This window comes from Rhyacophila brunnea, unplaced genomic scaffold (genome assembly GCF_057557595.1).
Source record: "Rhyacophila brunnea isolate RB1 unplaced genomic scaffold, BYU_Rbru_1.0 scaffold_15, whole genome shotgun sequence".
NCBI classification, from domain to species: Eukaryota; Metazoa; Arthropoda; class Insecta; order Trichoptera; family Rhyacophilidae; genus Rhyacophila; species Rhyacophila brunnea.
Window position 1 is genome coordinate 6,716,168 of NW_028232806.1, and position 20,838 is coordinate 6,737,005.

Here is a 20,838-nt window from a genome sequence, read left to right on the forward strand (position 1 = left end):
AAAAAAAGAGAATTATTTATACCTACCTACCGATATTGTTACCTACTTCAGAATAGATTTTTTAGAGATGAGTTCATCCTGAGAATGGTCTCTGTAATGAGCTCGAAATGTTGAGGAAAAAAGAAGGTAGAACACGCAGTGACAACTCAAAAATTTATTAGGTATGTTAACAAACAAGTCTCAAATATTATAACAATTTGACATTTTGATAATAATATAAATATACCTTTCCTGCCTTTATATCAGCAAATTAATAATTATTATTTAATATTTAAGCTTCTTAAGGCTATACTTTGGCTGGGGCACGGTCTAAAACGATCGTGACTGCGACGCGGAGATTGTGCAAATGACGCGTGCAGAACAAAACATAATTTGTCATAAAAAGTCAACATGCGTCCATTTAATGTTATGTTTATTGTTCTATTACTAATAATAATAATATTTTTATTGACATGTTTTCTTTTTCAAGTAAATGGGTAACGTTTTTTAGTCATCTTTACACGATTTAAGAATTAATTCCCCCGTCACCATCACAAAACAAATTGATGTATTCACAGCTCGACTTTCGCTCTCCGATTGCCAGCCAGTCCGAAATTTCGTCGCACCTATAGTTGAAAATTATTTGTCGTTTAACTGAAGTACCATCTTAAGTGAAAATTAATTAACAGATACGATGGCAAGACAATACAATACTGGCCACTTATATTCGTTTAACAATATTATTTTGTACAACATCTCCCATGATCATGGCCCCCACGTCCTGGAACGGGCCCTCAGACCTGGATCTATGACGGACCCCTCTACCAATCGCTAAGGTTAATGACAGTGTGATTTTCTACAGTAGTGATACCGAAGTGGTTTCCACGGTACCCCAGAGTTAAGTGTATTCCGTGTATTTTTAGCGATTTTTAAATAAATCCAGTTGATTTATTGAGTTGTCGGCACTTAGCATATTTTGAAGCACTGATCGCGACTTCCTTTTGTCGTAGCCAAGTAACATGCAACCCTTCGCCACATTGGATAAAAAGCCATTTTGTAAGTTAGAAAACACAGTTAAAATATTTATAAAGTAAAATTCTACACATTATCATTTAATTATGACAATCATCATATCAAATTACATTGGACAGCTTCGTATTTTTAAATGTTAATCATTAAGGAAAATCCGCAGGCGACTCTTTTTACTATAAGAGCAAATTTGTGGTTTTTCTCACTTATTTGGTTAACCCGACATGCCGGGCCCCCAAGCTAGAGCCTTGTCAGCCCTCCCTTTGTAGGGGCCATGCCCATGATACTATGAGTCAATTTAAAACGTGTTTTTTCAATAAATTGTTGCCTTGTATTCGAAACATGTCATTTTTCATGAGAATTCTATGTTTCTACTGGATGAATGTCCTGCAAAATTAAAAACCAAGTTTAATCAATCGTTTCATTTTTTTTTTATAGCTACTCACTCCTAGAAAAGTTCTTAAAAGTGGGTTTATTGTCTGGGCCCCGCACCAGTTGAAGTATGACCTTATGGTGAAGAGGGTTCAAAATATTTTTTTGAGAGCCTTTCACTTTAGGCTGTATGGATATTATTCGACTGACTTTCAGTTGGCAGTCGATCGCCGATTGAGTTATGCGCGAAAAATAGGAATTATTCTACTGTATCCACGACTCTACGGAACGATCCAAAGACATTTCACGATCGGGGGGCAATTGGCACAGATTATCAGGGAAAACCAACGGCTCGGGAGTCTGCCGATATAATTTGGACTTTAGGTATGCTTACATACTGTAGTTTAAAGTTTATAAGGAATATCTATATTTAGCCACATATTTCTTCCGACTTATAACATGGTGTAAACCTATATTTTTGTTAAAATATTGTTAACACTAATTTTTTATGTCATCTCATGAATGCTTTAAATTTGTAATTTGTTATAAATAAATAAATTTGAATTATAGCATGAGGCCCGTTTAGACCCAATCGCCCTAAGAACGGGCTTGCTGTATAAAAAACCATCTCTTTATCTCATTTACTTACTATAATAATATTATTATACTATTAATATACATTTCCCTAGAAAAATTTTAAGCTAAGGGCAAAAGACATTATTAAAATACATAAGTGTGTAAAATATTTTTATTCAGTCAATTTATTCTTATTTTCATATAAAATTAATTTTTTACAATAGTTTATTGTACATGGTAAGTGATAATTACAACATTAACATTTTCTTACATAGGACTCCTCAAGCCGCTTTCATAATATAATCAATGGTTATCATACGGTGATGTAAATTTGTAAAAAAAAATCTACTGACTTATCATTATATCATGGCTGTGAACGTCTTAGAGACGATTTACAGAACTACAAATCCCCCCGCTCTTTCCCACTTCCGTTCATTACATTATATAGCGATATGAAATCGCAGCCATGACATATTGGTTGCAGAATAGTAACAGCCTTTGTCTTTTTTATGTACAAAGTGTGATAAACTTTGTTAGAACTCCATGGACTTAGAAGATCTAAAATATACCAGGAATGATATCTTTCTTCTCAAATATAAAAGGAAATCCAAACAATATCTTTTATGTGTGAAGATTTATTTACATTTCTTTGTTACATTAGATTGTGACTCCATAAGAAAGGTGTATTAAATTTTCATCAAGTAACTTTCTTCATATGAAAACCTAATATAATGGGTATTTTCAAAAAGTTTGATTTTCATGATTTTTCTAGAATATTAAGAAATATGTCTGTACCCAGGGCAATTGACTGCCACGGTTTTAAATAACTTTACTATACAATTCAGTGCAATATTGAATAAAATTAATTTAACACTTTACAAATTACAAAATAATAGGTATGTTTCGACCACTTTGTTTCAATATACACATTAATGTTGGACAATAATTTGAATTTGACTGTCTCCTTTAGAGTTAAAAATAATAAACAAAAAAAAGTAATGTTAAAAAAACACTGGAATTAAAATATAGGATGAAAACATTATCTACCGAGTGTGGTTAATTGTCTCCGATAATTGATATCTCCACTGGTTAAATGCAGTGATACCCAAATGGCACTACATGACTATAGGGACGATCAAAAACCTGCTGGATCGACGAAGTCATCAAATTTGGCGAATGTCAGCAAAAAACTAAGGACCGAGAAGAGTGCAAGGAGCTAGTGAAGGCCTTCAACTAGCAGTGGATAAACCTCAGCAGGTGAGGATACTCTTTTAGCTAATTTTACATAGGTTTTTGACAATTAATGATGATTTTGACATTTGGCACAAGGCAATCGGAGCCGTCCATTCACGTCCAGCCAATGAGGTTTTATAGCTAACATGCAGCTAACTTCAGGGTAGTCAAAACTGACAGTGGGCTCTGTACAGTTTTTGAAAATCTCCGCAAGTGACAGAGATAAAATTTCAAGCCATTGTGTTTCTGGCTGTCAATATTTCTTGAACCAAGATGCCAGGTAGGTATTACAAAATAGAAGAAAATAATATTTATAAAATACAGATAAAGAAAAAAAAATGAATAACTAACAATTATCAATATTTTTTTTTTACCATATTCGATCCGAAGAAGATCATAATATGAACCTCCACAGAGCGGAGATTTTATGTATTAACAAATTTTTGTTTTTACGAGAAATGGATGTTAGCCACTTGCTCAACCTATTAGGTCCAATTGAAAAACAATATGTGTATTTGCTATACCCAGGATTCGAACCTGGGACCCACGACATTATAAGCCGACGCGTTAGCTGCTCGGCCATCAATATTTAATAAATATAAATTTGTTACAAATAGTAGGATCGAATTAAAGACATATTTTAAGGCGAATCGATTTTGTAAACATATCACATAGGTATTTTACATAGGTAATTTTTTTTTAAATTGGTACATATTAACAATATCACTAGACAATATGTAAGTAACTATGTAGGGCTTTTATTAAATTTAAAGAAAGTTTATAGATCAGGACATATAGATATACTATCGATGATATTATATTACTTCGTAGTGCAGAATGCTTTTTCAATAACTGAAATCCAGTCAGAAGAACATTGATCGTTACGAAATGCTGAAAAAATCCTTCTCAGATATGTAGATCAACATGTTGTGGTTTAAGGCCATTGAGTAGTATGTAGTAATAATCAGGGCTTTTTTTGTCATGTAACGCGGTGGAACGGCGTTCCGGCACCTTTTTTCACGGTATTTTTAATGTTTCAAAAGCAATTAGACGAAATAATGTTCGCGCTTACATAGTACAAGCTAATTTTCCTGAATCATCTCATATGAAAAGACTTATCCTGAAAAACTATCGTGTTTGATATTTGCATTGAATTCTATTACCATTTCTTCAAGTGAATGTGAACGCGAATTTTCGCAAATGAATCTAATTATTACGCCAATAAGAGCTTCATTGAAGATCAAAACAGTTTCGGCACTTTTGTTCATCAATCTCATCGGACCACCTTTGACACTTTTCGATCCTTCAAAATACGTTGATCGGTGGTTACTCAATGCAAGATAGACTCTATCACTAAGAAAAGGAATTGAGACGATTTGCCAGACGAGAATTGGACTGACCGTTGGAAATCACCATGGCCCCCACAAAGGAAGGGCTGACAGGGATCTAGCCTGGGGGACCGACTAGATAAGTGAGATAAACGCACATCACAAAATTGCCCTAATCGTAAAAAAATCGCCTGCAGCACTAATTTCCTTCAGGCATATTAACATTTAAAAATATGTGGTGTGTGTAATTGCATTTTTGGGTTAATGTTTATTGATACACTGGATACCCTTAATTTTACCTCGAACACCATTTGAAAAATGCTACTATAGAGCGTCACACTGCCTTTAACCTTAGTGATAGGTAGGGGGCCCCTTCAGGATGTGGAGGCCATGGAAATCCCTATAAGTATACTTTTATACAAATATATGTTTTTACAACTTTACCTAGTTGTTTATTTGTACCTATTTATTTGTTTGTTTAATTTTTTATGTGCTTCGTGGCATAGGAAAAGTTGCTTTAAATGATATTTGAATATAATTTTCTTTGTTTAGAAATATTGCAAGAAGTGAGTTCCGGCACCTTTATTTTTCAAGAAAAAACCTTGGTAATAATTATAATAATGTATATACAGTACAGTCTAAGTAATCCGCCGCTCGATTATCCGACAACTACTAAAATCTGCCGTTATTTTTACCAGTTGAAAGCACAAAATCAAGCTCTATAATTCGCCGGTATTTGATTCAGTGGTCCACCGCATACAAGTATACAACGCAGATGAGAATTATTTTGGAAACTTCTCCTTCGTAAAACGTACGTTCATCGTGAAGAAAGTAATGTACCAGGGAGGAAAGTGTCCAAGGACTGCATCACAATAATTATGCCGTGCTCCAATGCAACCGGGACATACAAAATTAAGCTTTTGGTCATAGGGAAAACCAGGAATCCTAAGCCATACAAGACTATCTGCCTCACTGGACAACTGGTTGTGTGTTTTACTGTTCAATATTTAGTTTACAAATAAATATGTATAATTTAGTAAACACTTGATTATTTTGATTATAAAAAAACCGTAATTTGCTAGTACAAATTTCTCAAAAAAACTATTTTTACGAAATACCTGTTTTAATTTTTACCATATCTTGTACGTATGCACTATAATCCGCCGCTTTCACTAATTGGACACTTGTCTGGTTTTTGGGGTGGCGGATTACTGAGAGAGTACTGTATACAAATATCGACAGGTTAGATGTACAGATGTTGTATATCCAGTTTTGTATGTTTCAAGTAAATCCAAGGCCTGAACAAAAATGAACCATAAGAGCGAGTGAGAAAGCATTCGGCACGCTTATATTTCCGCAATATGCGTTAGAGGAAGATAGAATTTCTACGGCTGAATTAAATATTTTTTGTGGACGTCGCCGGTAATAATATTGATTTGAATGACTCCATTCATTCAAAAACTGCGAGCACGTATTTATGTTTTTGTGTTAAATATAAAGTTAGTGGTAATTATTTTTAGTTATTTTGGTAGAAAATATGGTTGTATTAACTATGTTGTATTAAAATTTGGTAGCCGTACTGAGAAGCAACATGGTGGTATAACGTTTCATAGTTAAGTTAATAATAATAAAATTGAGTACTGTGCGTTATACGCAAGAAACATGACTTCATTTTGGCGAACAATAGCCACGCTCTTTATATTATTACTCTGAGAGTAAATCGAACGTGAACATATTTTCGCCTCTCTTGTAAAACTCATAAAAGCCATTTTGGTCAAAGATAATACTGAATATCTCTACCTGTGTAAAATTTTTGGGCCCATATTCATTTCCAAAATCTCAAGTTTTCATAGTCATACAATGGAAAATCAGTTTCGTTATTTTGATATATTTTTAAAACTCTTGAAAATTGTTACTGTTGTATTTAAAGAAAGGTTATTTTGGATTTACCATGACGGTTGCAAGATAAAACGACGATATTATAAGTCTAAAAAGAATACTTTCGGAAAAACGCAATTTAAGATTTTTATGTCCTAACAGTGGTGTAACAACCTCACTGCAGGAGAATGCAAACCGTTGGGGCCCTAAAATAAAAATCTGTACCTACTGAACTTGTTTTTGGGAAAAACAGTCTTGAAACACACTGGCTCTCGGTTACAAATATATTTGAAATATCTTCTCAAATACCATATCTGCACGTATAATATTTTTACAACATAAAGATATGATTTAGATAGAAATTTTGTGTATAATAACTCAATTTCAACAAAAACTGGAATACAATATCTCTAAATGCATTGACCCATTGACATGTAAATGCCGATTAAATTATCTATAATACATTTATGAATTAACAAATAGATCTCTCTCCACGCAAACCGCCACTGTGAATCTGTTATTGCAGTGAAATAATTCACAAGCCGTAAAGGAATACATGTAACAAATGAATGGTGACATAACTTTGTATGAACGGGTTACATATTATTTTTGCAACATGTCTATGTAGTAAAACTAATAAATTACATTTTACATAGTAAACCACAACCATACTATATACCAGCCGGGATGCTAAATAGCGCATTCCGATGATAGTGCTATCTATTTCGAAGGAAATAAAAAAATACTCATAGCAAATTTAATGTATTATATAAAAAAAATATTAATGATGACGAATTGTTGCATTCGATTTTGGCAAATAAAATTCCTAAAATAAATTACCATCTGAATGCGTTATTCAGCACCCTGACTGGTATATAGCGTGTGTAGCAAACATTTAACTGTCTTTCGAAAATCATAAAAATTAGCAAACCAATATACAAAATACAGTAAACCCTCGAATATTCGTACGAGAAATAAACAAGGTTTCAATATTTTTGATATTCTGTTTGATTCAATATTATAATGATATAAAACTCTCTTAATTTAAAATCAAAAAAAGTTGAATTATTTCTTTTAATCTGACATTATGTGTACGTAAAGGCGGATGTGAAGCAGAAATAAGAAGGCGCACACAGAAAGATTCTCAGAAGTAAACAAAACCTACAGATTTTCTTAATAAATAACACGTATTAATCATTTAAAATAATAGTCTGTAATAGAAATTTGTAATAGTATTTAAAAATAGTTCGGTCATCCGTGCCTTTTCTTTCCTTCCATAGATGGCCCGGATAATCGGGTGTTTACTGTAAGTACAATAGAAAATCAATTATCTGAACTGAATTTTAATGAATTTCATACTAACTTTGTGTGTAATCCATGACCAATTTACAAAGGTTAAAATCACTTAAACTTGGTAAATATCCTTGGTAAACTATATTCATTTATTACATAGAAAACCATTCATTCAGTTGTTTAAATATTTTTATAATGTAGTCTGATGACTATAGCCTGTATACTTTTGCCTTCGCGATCCCTAATACCGGATACCTTTGTGTTCATTTTTGTCATTCAACATGACAGCTGAAATTATACATATTGATGAGTGGAAACCATATTTCAATAAGGTTTATCAACTTGTAAGTTGAATTCAACGAAATTGAGGCACTTTTACTTTCAGTCAATTAAACAGTGAATTCAAGTCGATGCGCCAGCGGAAACAATTAATTTCGATCTTATCGTTTTTAGTTGGTTGCCGTATGTCACAAGAGTGCCTTTGTTTTAGTGGTCAGACGAAATGTTTTTAATGATATTTTCTTGATACCATCTTGATTATATGTATCGGTTCAACTTAAATCGATATGCGGGAACATTCCCATTGATTTCTTTTTTAACATAAAACATAAAGTTGTGCAACAAAAATCGACACGTGAAAATACAGCGAAGGATATGGGACATCTTAAGCTGCATTTAGACCAAGCGAGCGAATTTTTGTTCTTCCCCCACTCCAGCGAAATTCTTATGCTCGCTCAACAAAAAGCGTTTATTACGTCAAGAGAATTTCGCTGGAGTGGGGGAAGACAAACATTCGCTCGCTTGGTTTAAATGCGGCGTTAAATGGCACTCTGTGTATGGACCTAAGAATGTCATAGACAAAGTTATAGCTAAAATTTCTTAAAACCTATGAAATGATCTGACTTAAAATTATTTATATCACTGTCCAGGTAATCGAGTTTCTATTGTACGAGAATTACACTAAACTTGTCTTTACAGCAGTATTACACTGTTCACCATAGTTTATGGTATATACATAATTAGATTACGTATGGGAAAAATGTTTTTGCTATTCGCTAGCAACACATGTAAGGCCTTTCAGAATCCCCGTGTGCTATGCTGTCTATGCTCCACGGGGCTGTCTCTGTTTTACCGATGTCTGTCGCTCGGAGGGTGGTGCAGTCAGCTATGAAAAAAAAATTAACGCATTAATGTCAAGAATCCGTCACTCGGCAATCTTTGTTATATTTATGATGGATTGAAATGAAACAACGTGCTCGACTGTGAAGACGGAAGAATGAAGTAATTTATTTCCGTTCATAGACAATACAATAAGTCAACAAGCTTACATCTCTACAATATAGATGGCGCTGGTGGAAAAGACATGGTATTTTGGGCACATTTGTATAATCTTGTTGAGTCTTCATCTTAGATGTGATGAAAGACTGGATAGGCGGCTACCTTATCTCATTATTTCTAACACATATGTACACACCACTATAATCAGTATATGCAACAAGCTTTTTTAAAGCTCAGTACATATTATTATACAGTTGTTTTAATTTTAAAGGTGCAATTACTCACTACCATAAAGCAGAAATGTCAGAATTACAGGTTCAAAATGAATGATTTCCAACTCTATTTTGCCCATTGCCCTCTTCAGAAAAAAAAAAACTCAACGCTTCCTTGGAAATTTATCTTCTTCAATCGAACATAATTATCATTACTGTATTATTATGACAAACAGAAAGAAGCGTGACATATTTGCATTATTTTATTTATATTATTCTCCCTACTAGAATAAAAATAACTAATAACATTAAAATTAATCCCATTGTGAAGGATGAACCTCTACTAATGTTCTGTTCCATTTTTGTCAGCAGCATTCTTAAGTCACCGCGATTAGTTATGTGCAGTTAGTTTCTTTTTTTAGTTAACAGTTTTGTGACCACTCTGAATCCACATTCCAAAAAATTGTACTAGCCCATAATCCATTTTGTGTTTATATGGAAAATATAATAGTAATCACTACTAATTTAACTGTATCTTACACAACACAAAAAATGTACAAACAGTTTTCTGCTATTTCTTTCTGCTTCCACCGTCCCCTTTGAGAAACATTGAATAGAGCAGCGGTTCTCAAACTGGGGTCTGCGGTTTCGGTAGGACCGCGAAAAACGAGCGCATATTTATACTATTTATATTTTTATTACTATAGAATGTAACATTTCTTGGGTTTTGGATTTGGATTTATCCCAGGTAGGGAAAGTAAGTGACTGTACTCCGTCGTTACCCCCACCACACCAGGATTCGACTTCTCTCTCTTTCTCGATGAAACAGCATGGATTCATTCTTAGCGAAGAAATTTCTTACTATTTTCCTGACCTACAAGAATTTGAAAAATACAATCGTTTTATCAATAATCCATTTGTACTCTCCATTAGTGATCTGCATTCGGAGGACAATTTAACTCAGGAAGAGTTTATTCATTTGATAAATGATGAGGGTACAAAACATGTTTTCCGTGAAACGTATTGTAGCGATTTTTGGATTGAAATGGCACAGTCCTATCCTGGTGTTGCAAAGATGGCGCTAAGAGTGCTGATTCCATTCGCAACCACCTATGAGTGTGAGACGGCCTTTTCTACACTACTTACTATCAAAACGAAATCTCGAAATAGATTATACGCGACAAATGACATGTGAGTTGCACTGGTCAAAACAAAACTAAACATAGAAGAACTGGTTCAGGCAAAGCAGATGCATCCATCCCATTAAAATTGTTATTTAAATTTAATGACTACATAACAAATAATATATTCTGAATATATAATTGTTTGTAATTTTTTTTTTATTCACAACAGCCTATAAGCAGTGCCGCGCCGTAGGTATGTGGCACCCTTGTGCAAAGTATTTGGCGCCCCCAATTTTTTTAAAGTAATATATATATTTTTTTTATTAAAAGGAATCGTTGAGTGTAATAATTACTATTTAAGGTTGACAATTGCTCACGACGATCAGGATAAGTTGTCGAGTCTGCTCATATAATTAGAACTATACTGTACCAATAGCATTTCGTCGTTGAAACTAGAAAATTGTGTAACTCCAAAAACACTACTTTACAGGAGAGACAAAAAACATTATGGTTTCCTATACAAATATATGGTTTTGGAGTGAAATCATCCATGATTTAACAATAATACAATTTTTCTGGAATTACAAAATTTGCAAGATGGATAGATATTATCAACGGCCACTAGATGGCATTCAAAGTCAATTTTCGATTAAAACGGAGTTACACAATTTTCTAGTTTCAACGACGATTTGACAACTTAGTATTAACCAAAAATATTAATGGCAGAAATTACATGTCAAATCGGACAATACAAACTTGATATAAAAAGATGTACATATGAACAAATTGAGTATTGGTATATTACCTGAGGGCGCCAGCATTTCCTCATAGGTATCGTTCATGTCGTAGGATATCATTGACTTGGTAATGGACTCTCCCGCCATCTTTAATAAACCCGTTGCCGTACTCAGGAACACTTGTTCTATTCCCTGTAATAATTAATGGATACATTTTAATAGACAGAAAAAACTGATAGTTTGCCAATCTGGTGAAATACAAATAGGCCGTGATATTGCTCAGTTAGTTAGTTTGTAAGATTTGGAAATAAAATCGAACATTAACCACTTTTTCTATGGCAACAGAAATGTATAATATTTTGTCAGCATGGCAATAATATTGCTGCAGTTAATCAAAAAATCAGTAAAAATCATAGTGATTTGTCAATCACTAGTGCTGTGAGCAGATAGCGGCTGTGGCCTCGTGTGGTTGCAACACGCCGTGGACTGAGTTTCTCATACTATAGTATTACAGGACGCTTATATTACAGACATCATTTACTGTGTAAAACTAAACTGATCTTCTGATACACACACAGCCCATGACCACCACAAGGGTGGGGCTAACAAGGCTGTAGCCTGGGGGCCCGGCTTTGGAGGGGCCCGGCATGGTGGGTCGGGTCAGCTAGGTAAATAATATTAAGAGAAAACAAAATTTTTAGTAACTGTTTTTAACAACATTTGTATACATTCCATACGCCACACATTTGTCGTCACACTCATAGTTATTGTGGGCTTCAGTGTTATTTTTTTTATTATCTAAATAGGAAACTTTAGGTCTCTGTGAGTGATTTGAGAAAACTGGTTTGACGATATCTATTGCATCGCGAAATCTTTCTTGTATGTTCCCTTTTTTATTGCTATTTTGTTATCTTTTCATGTTATCCTACTGGATCTGATTCTGCTGATATTCTACTTGGTTCTGTAGAATATCAATTAGGAAATGCTACTGTAGTATCACACTGTCCTCTACCTAAACGATATGTAGGGCGGCCCGCTTCAGGATGTGGGGGCCACGATCTGGCCATTCATCGCAGTGATATAGAACTGTGAACACATAGCCAAAACATGACATGCTATGGTCACAATCAGTGGCGGCTCGTCCATATGCACTGCGGAACTGCAGCACCCCCAAGCAAATTGAGAAAAATGTAATATTATAATATACACAAATTTATGTATATTATATGAAAATATCAATATTATTTAAGGGTGTTAAGCTCGCCCGCGCACCTGTACATTCAATAATTATCATACACCGCGATACTAATATCAGAAAAGTGACATATCGCGTGATTTTACGCAGTATCATTTTCGATGGAATATGCTCGATTGGCGAAGGAGGGGCGCGGGGAGCGGGGCTCGCAGCTAGGAGCTAGTCTGGTACTGCCGCTCTGGCAGTATTTTTTCGTGTTGCGGACGTTGTCAGGTATAGCGGCTTTGAGCGCGACAGCTGTCGAGAGCAACTAAAAGGTGATAGACATTCTTTCAAGGAAAATATTCAAATTTTATGATGAAATAAAAACAGATATAATTTTTAATTTTAATAATTTTGATAATAATAGTAACATATAATCCAAATAAACATTTATTTTTAATCAACCGCAGCACCCCCAGATATAATATTCACGAGCCGCCACTGGTCACAATTATTATTGACTGTCTTTGTACACGGCTTTATTGTACCATATTTTTGTCACTTATTGTTGCCATAGAATTTTGATTTTCTATGAAATCATATATTGTTGTTATACAATTTTAGCTCTCACAAATTGGTAAATATCTGCAGTATATTCGTATTTTCCATACCTACCCTATAGTGTGGAATATAAGTGTTAAAAACAATGAAACTATTCAGGGAAACTGGAAAAATCCATTTTCTTTCAAAATAATGTAATTCGTAATTTGACTTTATATTTGAATTTCGAATTATAGGGCACATTAGTGTAATAGTTTGAATGAAGTCTTCTTAGGATCGGTCATGGTGGAATGATGTATGTAGGCTATACCTGATCTTGAAGAGCCGACGTCTCATAGTACTGTGCTCCGATGGACTGCGCATACTGCACACCTTCCTCCACTGCCACCGTGCGTTCATTTTCTAAATCCAGCTTGTTGCCGATCAACGACAACACCATTGGTTCTCTTACATTGCTGGAAAACGAGAAATTTACTGTCACCAGCATGATAATGATTATAAGACACACGATTGGCCAGACATTTTGCAGAGTAATATTTTTAGCGGAAATAGTCCCGATATGTGCGATCGAATTTCAAAGTAAACAAAAAAAATGAAATAGCTTAGTTAAATATTATTACGTATAGAACCTGACGATTACCGCTTTTATTTCTTCGATATTCCAATGCAAACTTTTCGTGTTTTGTTTGCGTTGGGTTAATAAATAGCCTTTGAAAATTGAATAAATAAACAAATGTATATTTAAAAAAAATCTCTCAATAGAATCAGATATTGGTTTCTTCAGTGTCTTGCAAACTTTGTGTCTCACCATTGTACCCCCAAATCTTGCTTTTTGATTTTTATTAACCCTAGTTGCACCAATGACATTAATATGGACGAATCATCTGGAAAAAAAAATGACACTCACTTTATTGTCGGGTCTGCCGAATGGCATAATCTGTTCTAACGCCATTACAATAAAGGTGATATTGCTATAAATTCCTGATGCTTTTTGTTGGGTCTGCCGAATGGTTCGGTTCAAACGGATTCGCTCAAATGAACATTGACATTGCTCTAACGCCATTACAATAAAGCAGTGGCGAAGGGTGGAGGTAGGCTGTTAAGATCCGCCATAAACAGTGCACATTAAACTTTTTCAGACATGGATATTTGTTTTCGTTGAAATAAGACTACAATTTACAGATAATGTTGGTTAGTTTTTAAAATTCAATTAAACCCTAAGAAACCAAGCCATAATAGATAATAGTCAAAAAATACATGTATAACTATAAAATATCTAAAATTATGCAATTAAATCATACATAACTTTGAATATTTTATAAATAGAATAATATTTTATATATATTATAGTTTGGTTTAGGCAGGGCTTAATGAATTTAAAAAAAATAACCAAGAATATGTGCAATATGTATTTTTAATCCAACGAAAACAAATAACTATGAATGAAAAAGTGTGCACAATTTTGTCGTATTGCCCAAATTAGACTAAAACTATTATGGTTTCGTTTAGGCAGGGTTTAGTTGATTTTTAAAAACTAACTAACACCATCTGTAAATTGTAGTCTTAGTTCAATAAAAACAAATACATATGACTAAAAAAGTTTAGTGTGCACTATTTATAGCGAATCTTAACAGCCTACCTCCACCCTTCGCCACTGCAATAAAGGTCATATTGCTATAAATTCCCGATGCGTGATATCGATTAATGGAAATTGCGTGACGTCTACCTATACATGCGAATTTACTTGCTAGCTACTGTATTGAGTGCGTCGTCCATTAATAATGTCATTGAGTTGCACACACTAAAAGAGCATTGCCTTGGGTCTGAGACGGAGTTATTCTTTCCCTAGCAGTATCAGTTTCTGCCCGACCAGTGCTCGCTTGATTTAGGTGTGATTCTGTAATTTTGCCATCTTTTGTGTTGTGTTGTTATTATGTTGTCTAATAACCTATTTTTAAGTCATACCACTGAAGTTCTTTGACCCAATTCTTGATTGATTGAAAACTTTGCTCGTTCGTGATGTCATATACAAGGAGGGCGGCATTGGCGTTTCTGTAGTACATCGGAGCCATTGATCGGAATCTCTCCTGGCCAGCCGTGTCCCATACCTGGAAACAGTTAGAAGTAATCAGGAATATCAATAATAATTATTACAGGTCGTAGAAAAAATATTAAAAGTAAAATTTTCACATCACAAAGTCTTAGGCATAAAGTCCACTAAAGCAGGCTTGCGGGGCGGTCGCGCATTTTCTATGTGAATCATCGAAAATACAACGTAATCAAATACGCCAGCGCACACTGGATTTGACGACGCCTTGTGCCCGCCTGCCCCATGAGTCACCGTTTTTCGCTTCTCAGCGATACGAATTAACGAAAATACAACGTAGTCCATTCATTGAACACGGCAAGCAAAATCACGCTCCTCGAAGTGTCGTCGATAGACGAGCGAGAAGCCATTATATAAGAACAGTGAACTCTTTGTTTAGTTATTGCGTGTCCGATATTAATTACAAGCCCCGAGAAATTTAATAATATTTTTATTGCTTTGTTATGAGAGACGCTGATAATAATAATTATTTTGTGCTCCTTGAGCCCCTTAATACATTGGTGAAGGGTAATGCGCGGGTGGGAGGGGGCCTACTCAGTAGTGAGCGCACCGAACGCTTTTTTGGTGGGCTTTATGCCTTAAACCACCTCACAATATGGGTATCGATTAATCTTGTATTACATACATATTTACATTTTCTAATTTAAAATTTTGTAGACTGAAATGCACACCGATTGTCTGCACAGTTACAATTTTAAAAACATTATTTTGAAGTCAAATAATGACATGACAGATGGACAAAACAAATCAAAATAGTGTTTCTGTCATTCGCATTACGCACTAAAAAATTGTTATTAATTTATACTATCGACCGAGAGTGTTTGACGGAAATATAATTTATATTCTAATTGATTTAAATTTTGGATTATTCCATTTGAAAAAAAAATTAAATAATTGGTTAAGGGTAGCACCAAAATTTATATTGTTTTGAACCAGTGATAAAAAAACCGTGGCCCAAAATAACAAGTACAACATCACCAAATTTTTCATTGGATACGACCAAATTGTAATTTCCTATATACTACGTTCTATTGTGCCAATGCATATTATGTGCGTAATGTAGAGTGGAGACTGATGGTTATTTTGGATATTTTAACTAGCTGTTATGACAATGACACCAGTACAATGCCGGGTGAAGCTTCAAGCGGAAATATCCGAGCCATTTATATCACTAAATGGCCTCAGGCAAGGTGACGCTCTGGCATGCCTTCTTTTCAATATTGCGCTAGAAAAGGCGATACGGCATGCAAAAATTGATGCCCGTGGCAGCGGCACGTTATTTACTAAGCCTGTGCAGCTGCTGGCGTATGCCGATGATATCGACATCATTGCCATATCGGAATTGGCACTGAAAAAGGCATTCACAGCACTAGAAGCCTCTGCCAAAAGAATGGGTTTACAAATAAATGAGGCAAAAACTAAATACATGCCTGTCTATGTCACACCACGAGAAGTCGCACCAAAGTTAGATATTGGCGCATACAAGTTTGATACGGTTGACAGTTTCATATACCTTGGATCTCTTGTAACTCGACATAATGATATTACAGAAGAAATCAACAAGAGAATCATGTCTGCGAATAAATGCTACTTTGGCCTGTTAAGACATTTTCAGTCCCGCATACTATCTCGCCGAACTAAAAGCACTCTTTACAAGACACTTGTAAAGGCAGTGCTCACCTACGCATCGGAAACCTGGACATTAACTCTGCGAAATGAACGAGCCCTGAACATCTTTGAAAGATCATTCTCCACCGTATATATGGACCAATCAGCGATGGCACCAATTGGAGGAGAAGATATAATGCTGAGCTCTACGGGCTGTACGAAGATTGCAGCGCAGTTCAATCAATTAAGATTGGGAGACTGCGATGGCTAGGTCATGTGCACCGTATGAATGACAATGAACCGGCAAAGAGAAGTCCAGCAATTCAATAGGACGTAGAAGAAGAGGGAGGCCAAAGATTCGCTGGTTGGATGGAGCTGCCAGTGACTGCCGTATTCTGGGTGTACCAAATTGGAAAGCGGCTACGCTGGATAGGGACAGGTGGAGGGAGCTGTTGGAGGAGGCCAGGACCCAAACCGGATTGTCGCGCCTCTGATGATGATGATGTTATGCAACTATTAAATTTAAAATAATAAATGTATGTCTCATCGAGCATAATATAACACTTTTACCCACTGCTGAAAAATTAGAAAACGGATAAATTGGCATTTCTTTCAAATAGGTTGTCCTCCGCTGTTTTAAACTAAGCATCATTTGATTCACATTTTCATATTGAATTATGGAAACAGTTAATCGGTAACATAATAAGTATCTTTTTGTTAAAATTTACCTGTAGCTTCACTCTGGTGTCTCCGACATTTATTTTGCAAGTGAAGAAGGAAGCTCCAATCGTAGGAGAAATGTGTGTCGAAAACATTTTACCAACATATCTGACCACCATACTTGTTTTGCCGACACCTACAAATGAAAAACACAGTCATTTTAATAGTGTCAATAGGCTATTCTTGTGGAAGGATATTACCCAAGGACTGAACAAAAACGAACCATAAGTGCTAGTATGTATGCATTCGGGACGCTTATAATATCTTCGCATTGTGTGATAGAAGAATATTTCTACCGCTGAATTAAATATTTTTTGTAGACGTGGCACGGTAAATATTGATATGAATAACAATGTGTTGCATGTGTTGCTGAAATTTATTGTTTTTGTGTTAAATATAAAGTTAGTGGTAATTATGGTTAACTATGTTGGGTTTAAATTTAGTAGCCGTACTGAGAAGCAACACGATGGTATAACGGTTCATAGTTAAGTTGAAATACGCATGAAACACAGCTTTATTTTGCCGAACAATAGGCGCTCTCTATATATCATTACTCTGAGGATATTACCTATATTAAATAAATGAATAGGTATATATTAACAACGCCTGTACACGTGCATGGATTTACTGTGTGTAAATTAAACTATTGTGATAATAACTGTTTATATGACTGTCTCGCAAATCCCATTCTTCAAGCGTAAGCGAGATGCGTTGTTGTCATTGTATGGTGCTATTTGACAGGTTGTGAAAATTGTTTAATGTCAAAATGAGCTGCGCGGTGTAGTCCATATTTTTTCCGGTAGGTTCACCACAATCGTTCTACTGTGCATGCACATACATACGTTATAATTCCAACTATCGCGTAAAAATTCAGCAGGTTCAGAACTTGCATTTTCTTGTTAGCCGGCTTGCACATCAAAACTCGTCTCGTCTGCAACGTGTCAAATATGTCAATGTAACATCATTCATATTCACAAAACACACATTGCCAAATGAAGCTCTGTAGATTGGTCGAATGCGACTTTTTAGTTAGAAAAAATCATCTAGTGCATCAACAAATCATATGTATCTCGGGCTGCGAGTCGAAGACACCAGAACGCATATATACGCCCACCTACGAATTGGTCATTCCTATACCGGCTCGCCGTATCCGAATATATATACCTTTCGACAGGTTATGTGCGACTGTCGCTAGGTAGATGGGCATATGCAACATTGGATCGACGTTCCTAGAAGGTTTGATTTACAGCTGTGCGGCAGACGAGGCGAGTTTAGATATGAGAGCCGGCTTATGGTGGCGATAATAGATACCGTTAGCAGTAAATACATGCACGTGTAAACTGGGTATAAATAAAATTAATCAGAATAAAGTAATTATGTACATATTTAATACATAAATTTATTTTTATTATTCATTCATTATTAATTTGTTGGTGTTGGTGAAGGTAGAAAATCGATTGATTGTTAAATAGCCGTGAGGGAACATAAGTTTCGACATATGTTTGAGGGGATTAAAATGTTACCACCGTTCCATTATGGGGTATTAAAAATGTAATATTATGTTGAAAGCTTTATCAGTAACTAATAATAAAATAGATTCATAAATAAATTAATGTTTTTTTATCACAATTTATCCTCAATGTTGACCTCTAGTTGTATAGAAGTATACGAAACAATGGCCTTCATTTGAGATGTCAAGCCGAGTTGGAAATTTTGCAAAACCCGATCTGAACATTTTTAAAACTTCTTTTTATAAATCATTTGACATTTCCTTGCGAATTGGGGGTAATCATCATGATTTTATGTTATTAAATATATATTCACGCAGTTAGTAAGTTAGTAAAAATTTCCAGAGCTGGTTTTGTGCAGTGTTGCCATCTGTCGTTGATAAAAACATGCCAGATGGGGTACGAAAACAAGCTATTTGGCAGGAAAAAACGCTAGATTTTGTGAAAATAAAATTGCAAGTAAATTTACCTATATTACCAAGAACAAAGTCAATACATTTCCTTTCGTGTATTGAAAAACGTGCAAAAAATCGAAAAAAAAGTCTATACATGTAAAAACCACACATTTTAATAGCAATAACCGGAAGTCACTGGAGTCGAAGTGCGATTAACTAAATAGGAGGGCATGTTAGTTCAAGTTTTAACACGTAGACAACTCGTCGATAACTGGGAGTCGTTGCAGTCGAAGTGCGGTTAAAATAAGGAGGGGCTTGTTCACAGTTTTAACATGTTGAAAAGAAGATCTTGTTCGATAGTACCTAAGCACACATTAAATTATATGATACCGTTTCACTATAAGGCCATGAATGCTCCTATTGTTTCAACGTGTTAAATTATGTTGTTTTATTTCTCACGATACTAAAATAGGTAAAGACCTACTTGCATTAAGTAGGTAAGTATCTGAGAGTCAGAAATTTTATGCGCATGAAAATAAGTAAACTAAATATCTAGCGTATTTTCAGCACATTTAAAGCTGTCGGAGGCATCAAGAAATGCTAGTAAAAATGCCACAAGCCAGATGCATTTTTTGCAAGCGAGACGTCTACCGAAAAATGTTAGATCTGGCAAGAAAAACACTAAATAGGCAACGCTGGTTTTGTGCCTTGACGACTCATCTATTATTCCTTAATAATTATTGTGTAGGTATTCATAGATAAGGTTAGGTATTACCTAACGAATTTGTGTTAAATTTTATGTTACTCGCGAAAATAACACGAAAAATATAAATGGGTAATAGCTAGGATAATAATTATGGAATGTCGCTCATACGAAGTTGCAGTAATGTTACGCGCATTTTATTTTAGAATAAACACATTTGAATTTGAAATTGGAACAAAGCCAACAATTTTAAATGACAACAAACAATAACATAGCGTTTTTAAAACATCGTAACATTGTTGTTCGCGGCGTATAAATCTGAAAAATCGGCAAATTCTCTGTTATATACATTGGCTAATGCTACTAAACTTAATTAGGACGTATTTAATCAAGCGGAGACTTAAAAATATCAAATTACACGGTGATATATTTCGCATACTTAATAGGTTTGTAAATAATTAAGCTACTCACCTTGCGTTCCAAGTACGACAATTTTTGCTTCCAAAATCTTCATTGTAGCGTTTAAAGAACATCAATTATTCTAATATTCCGCACGTATGATCGATAATTTTGATAAAACTATAATAATCACGAGTTTTGAGATATTTACAATATAATATACCCAATATAGTTAGTTGTACACAACTTTCCGACTTTCCGACAAACGTCAGAATCAGACTTACTTGTTTATTGTGTTGAGAAAGGTCGTTGATTTGTTTCGTAATAATTTTGCACAACAAGCGATTGTAAGCCGTTGTTGTACGAGTAACAGTTACTATAGAGATTATTTTAGCTTGCCATTTTAAATTATCGCATCGATGGGTGAATAGCGACATCTAGTAGATTTTTTAATCAAAATTGTTTTAATAATTTTCTATTGGAAAACAGTTTTCTATTTTGATTATTATTGCCTACCGGACACCTACAGTAAAAATACGAAAAATTAATTAAACGTACAATTTTTTTTTTATAAAATATCTTATCTTATTTTTAAAAATTATTACTTTATGGTTGTGGGTC

General features: G+C 34.7%; 2 protein-coding genes across 2 annotated transcripts in view; both read right to left on the reverse strand.

Moving 5' to 3' along the window:
• The window catches only part of D12 (YEATS domain containing 2 homolog D12), a 440,970-nt gene that overhangs the window by 201,283 nt on the left and 218,849 nt on the right, over positions 1–20,838 (reverse strand). The gene's annotated exons all lie outside the window — the stretch shown is intronic.
• On the reverse strand, positions 8,286–20,493 carry RabX1 (RAS oncogene family member RabX1). Its single transcript, XM_085942990.1, has 6 exons — positions 20,290–20,493; positions 17,221–17,348; positions 14,743–14,885; positions 13,088–13,232; positions 11,108–11,231; positions 8,286–8,853 (listed from the first exon to the last, which is right to left on the reverse strand). The coding sequence occupies exons 1-6, from the start codon at positions 20,330–20,332 to the stop codon at positions 8,744–8,746; spliced, it is 693 nt and encodes a 230-aa protein (XP_085799116.1). The 5' UTR covers positions 20,333–20,493; the 3' UTR covers positions 8,286–8,743.

Bases quoted from the DNA above. Each gene is read 5' to 3' on its own strand.
- RabX1 (XM_085942990.1), bottom strand. From the start codon at position 20,332: ATGAAGATTTTGGAAGCAAAAATTGTCGTACTTGGAACGCAAG. The intron at 14,886-17,220 runs GTAAATTTTAAC...AACTGTTTCCAG, and splicing joins ACACCAGAGTGAAGCTACAG to GTATGGGACACGGCTGGCCA. The intron at 13,233-14,742 runs GTATGACTTAAA...CTCGTTTTCCAG, and splicing joins TGGGTCAAAGAACTTCAGTG to CAATGTAAGAGAACCAATGG.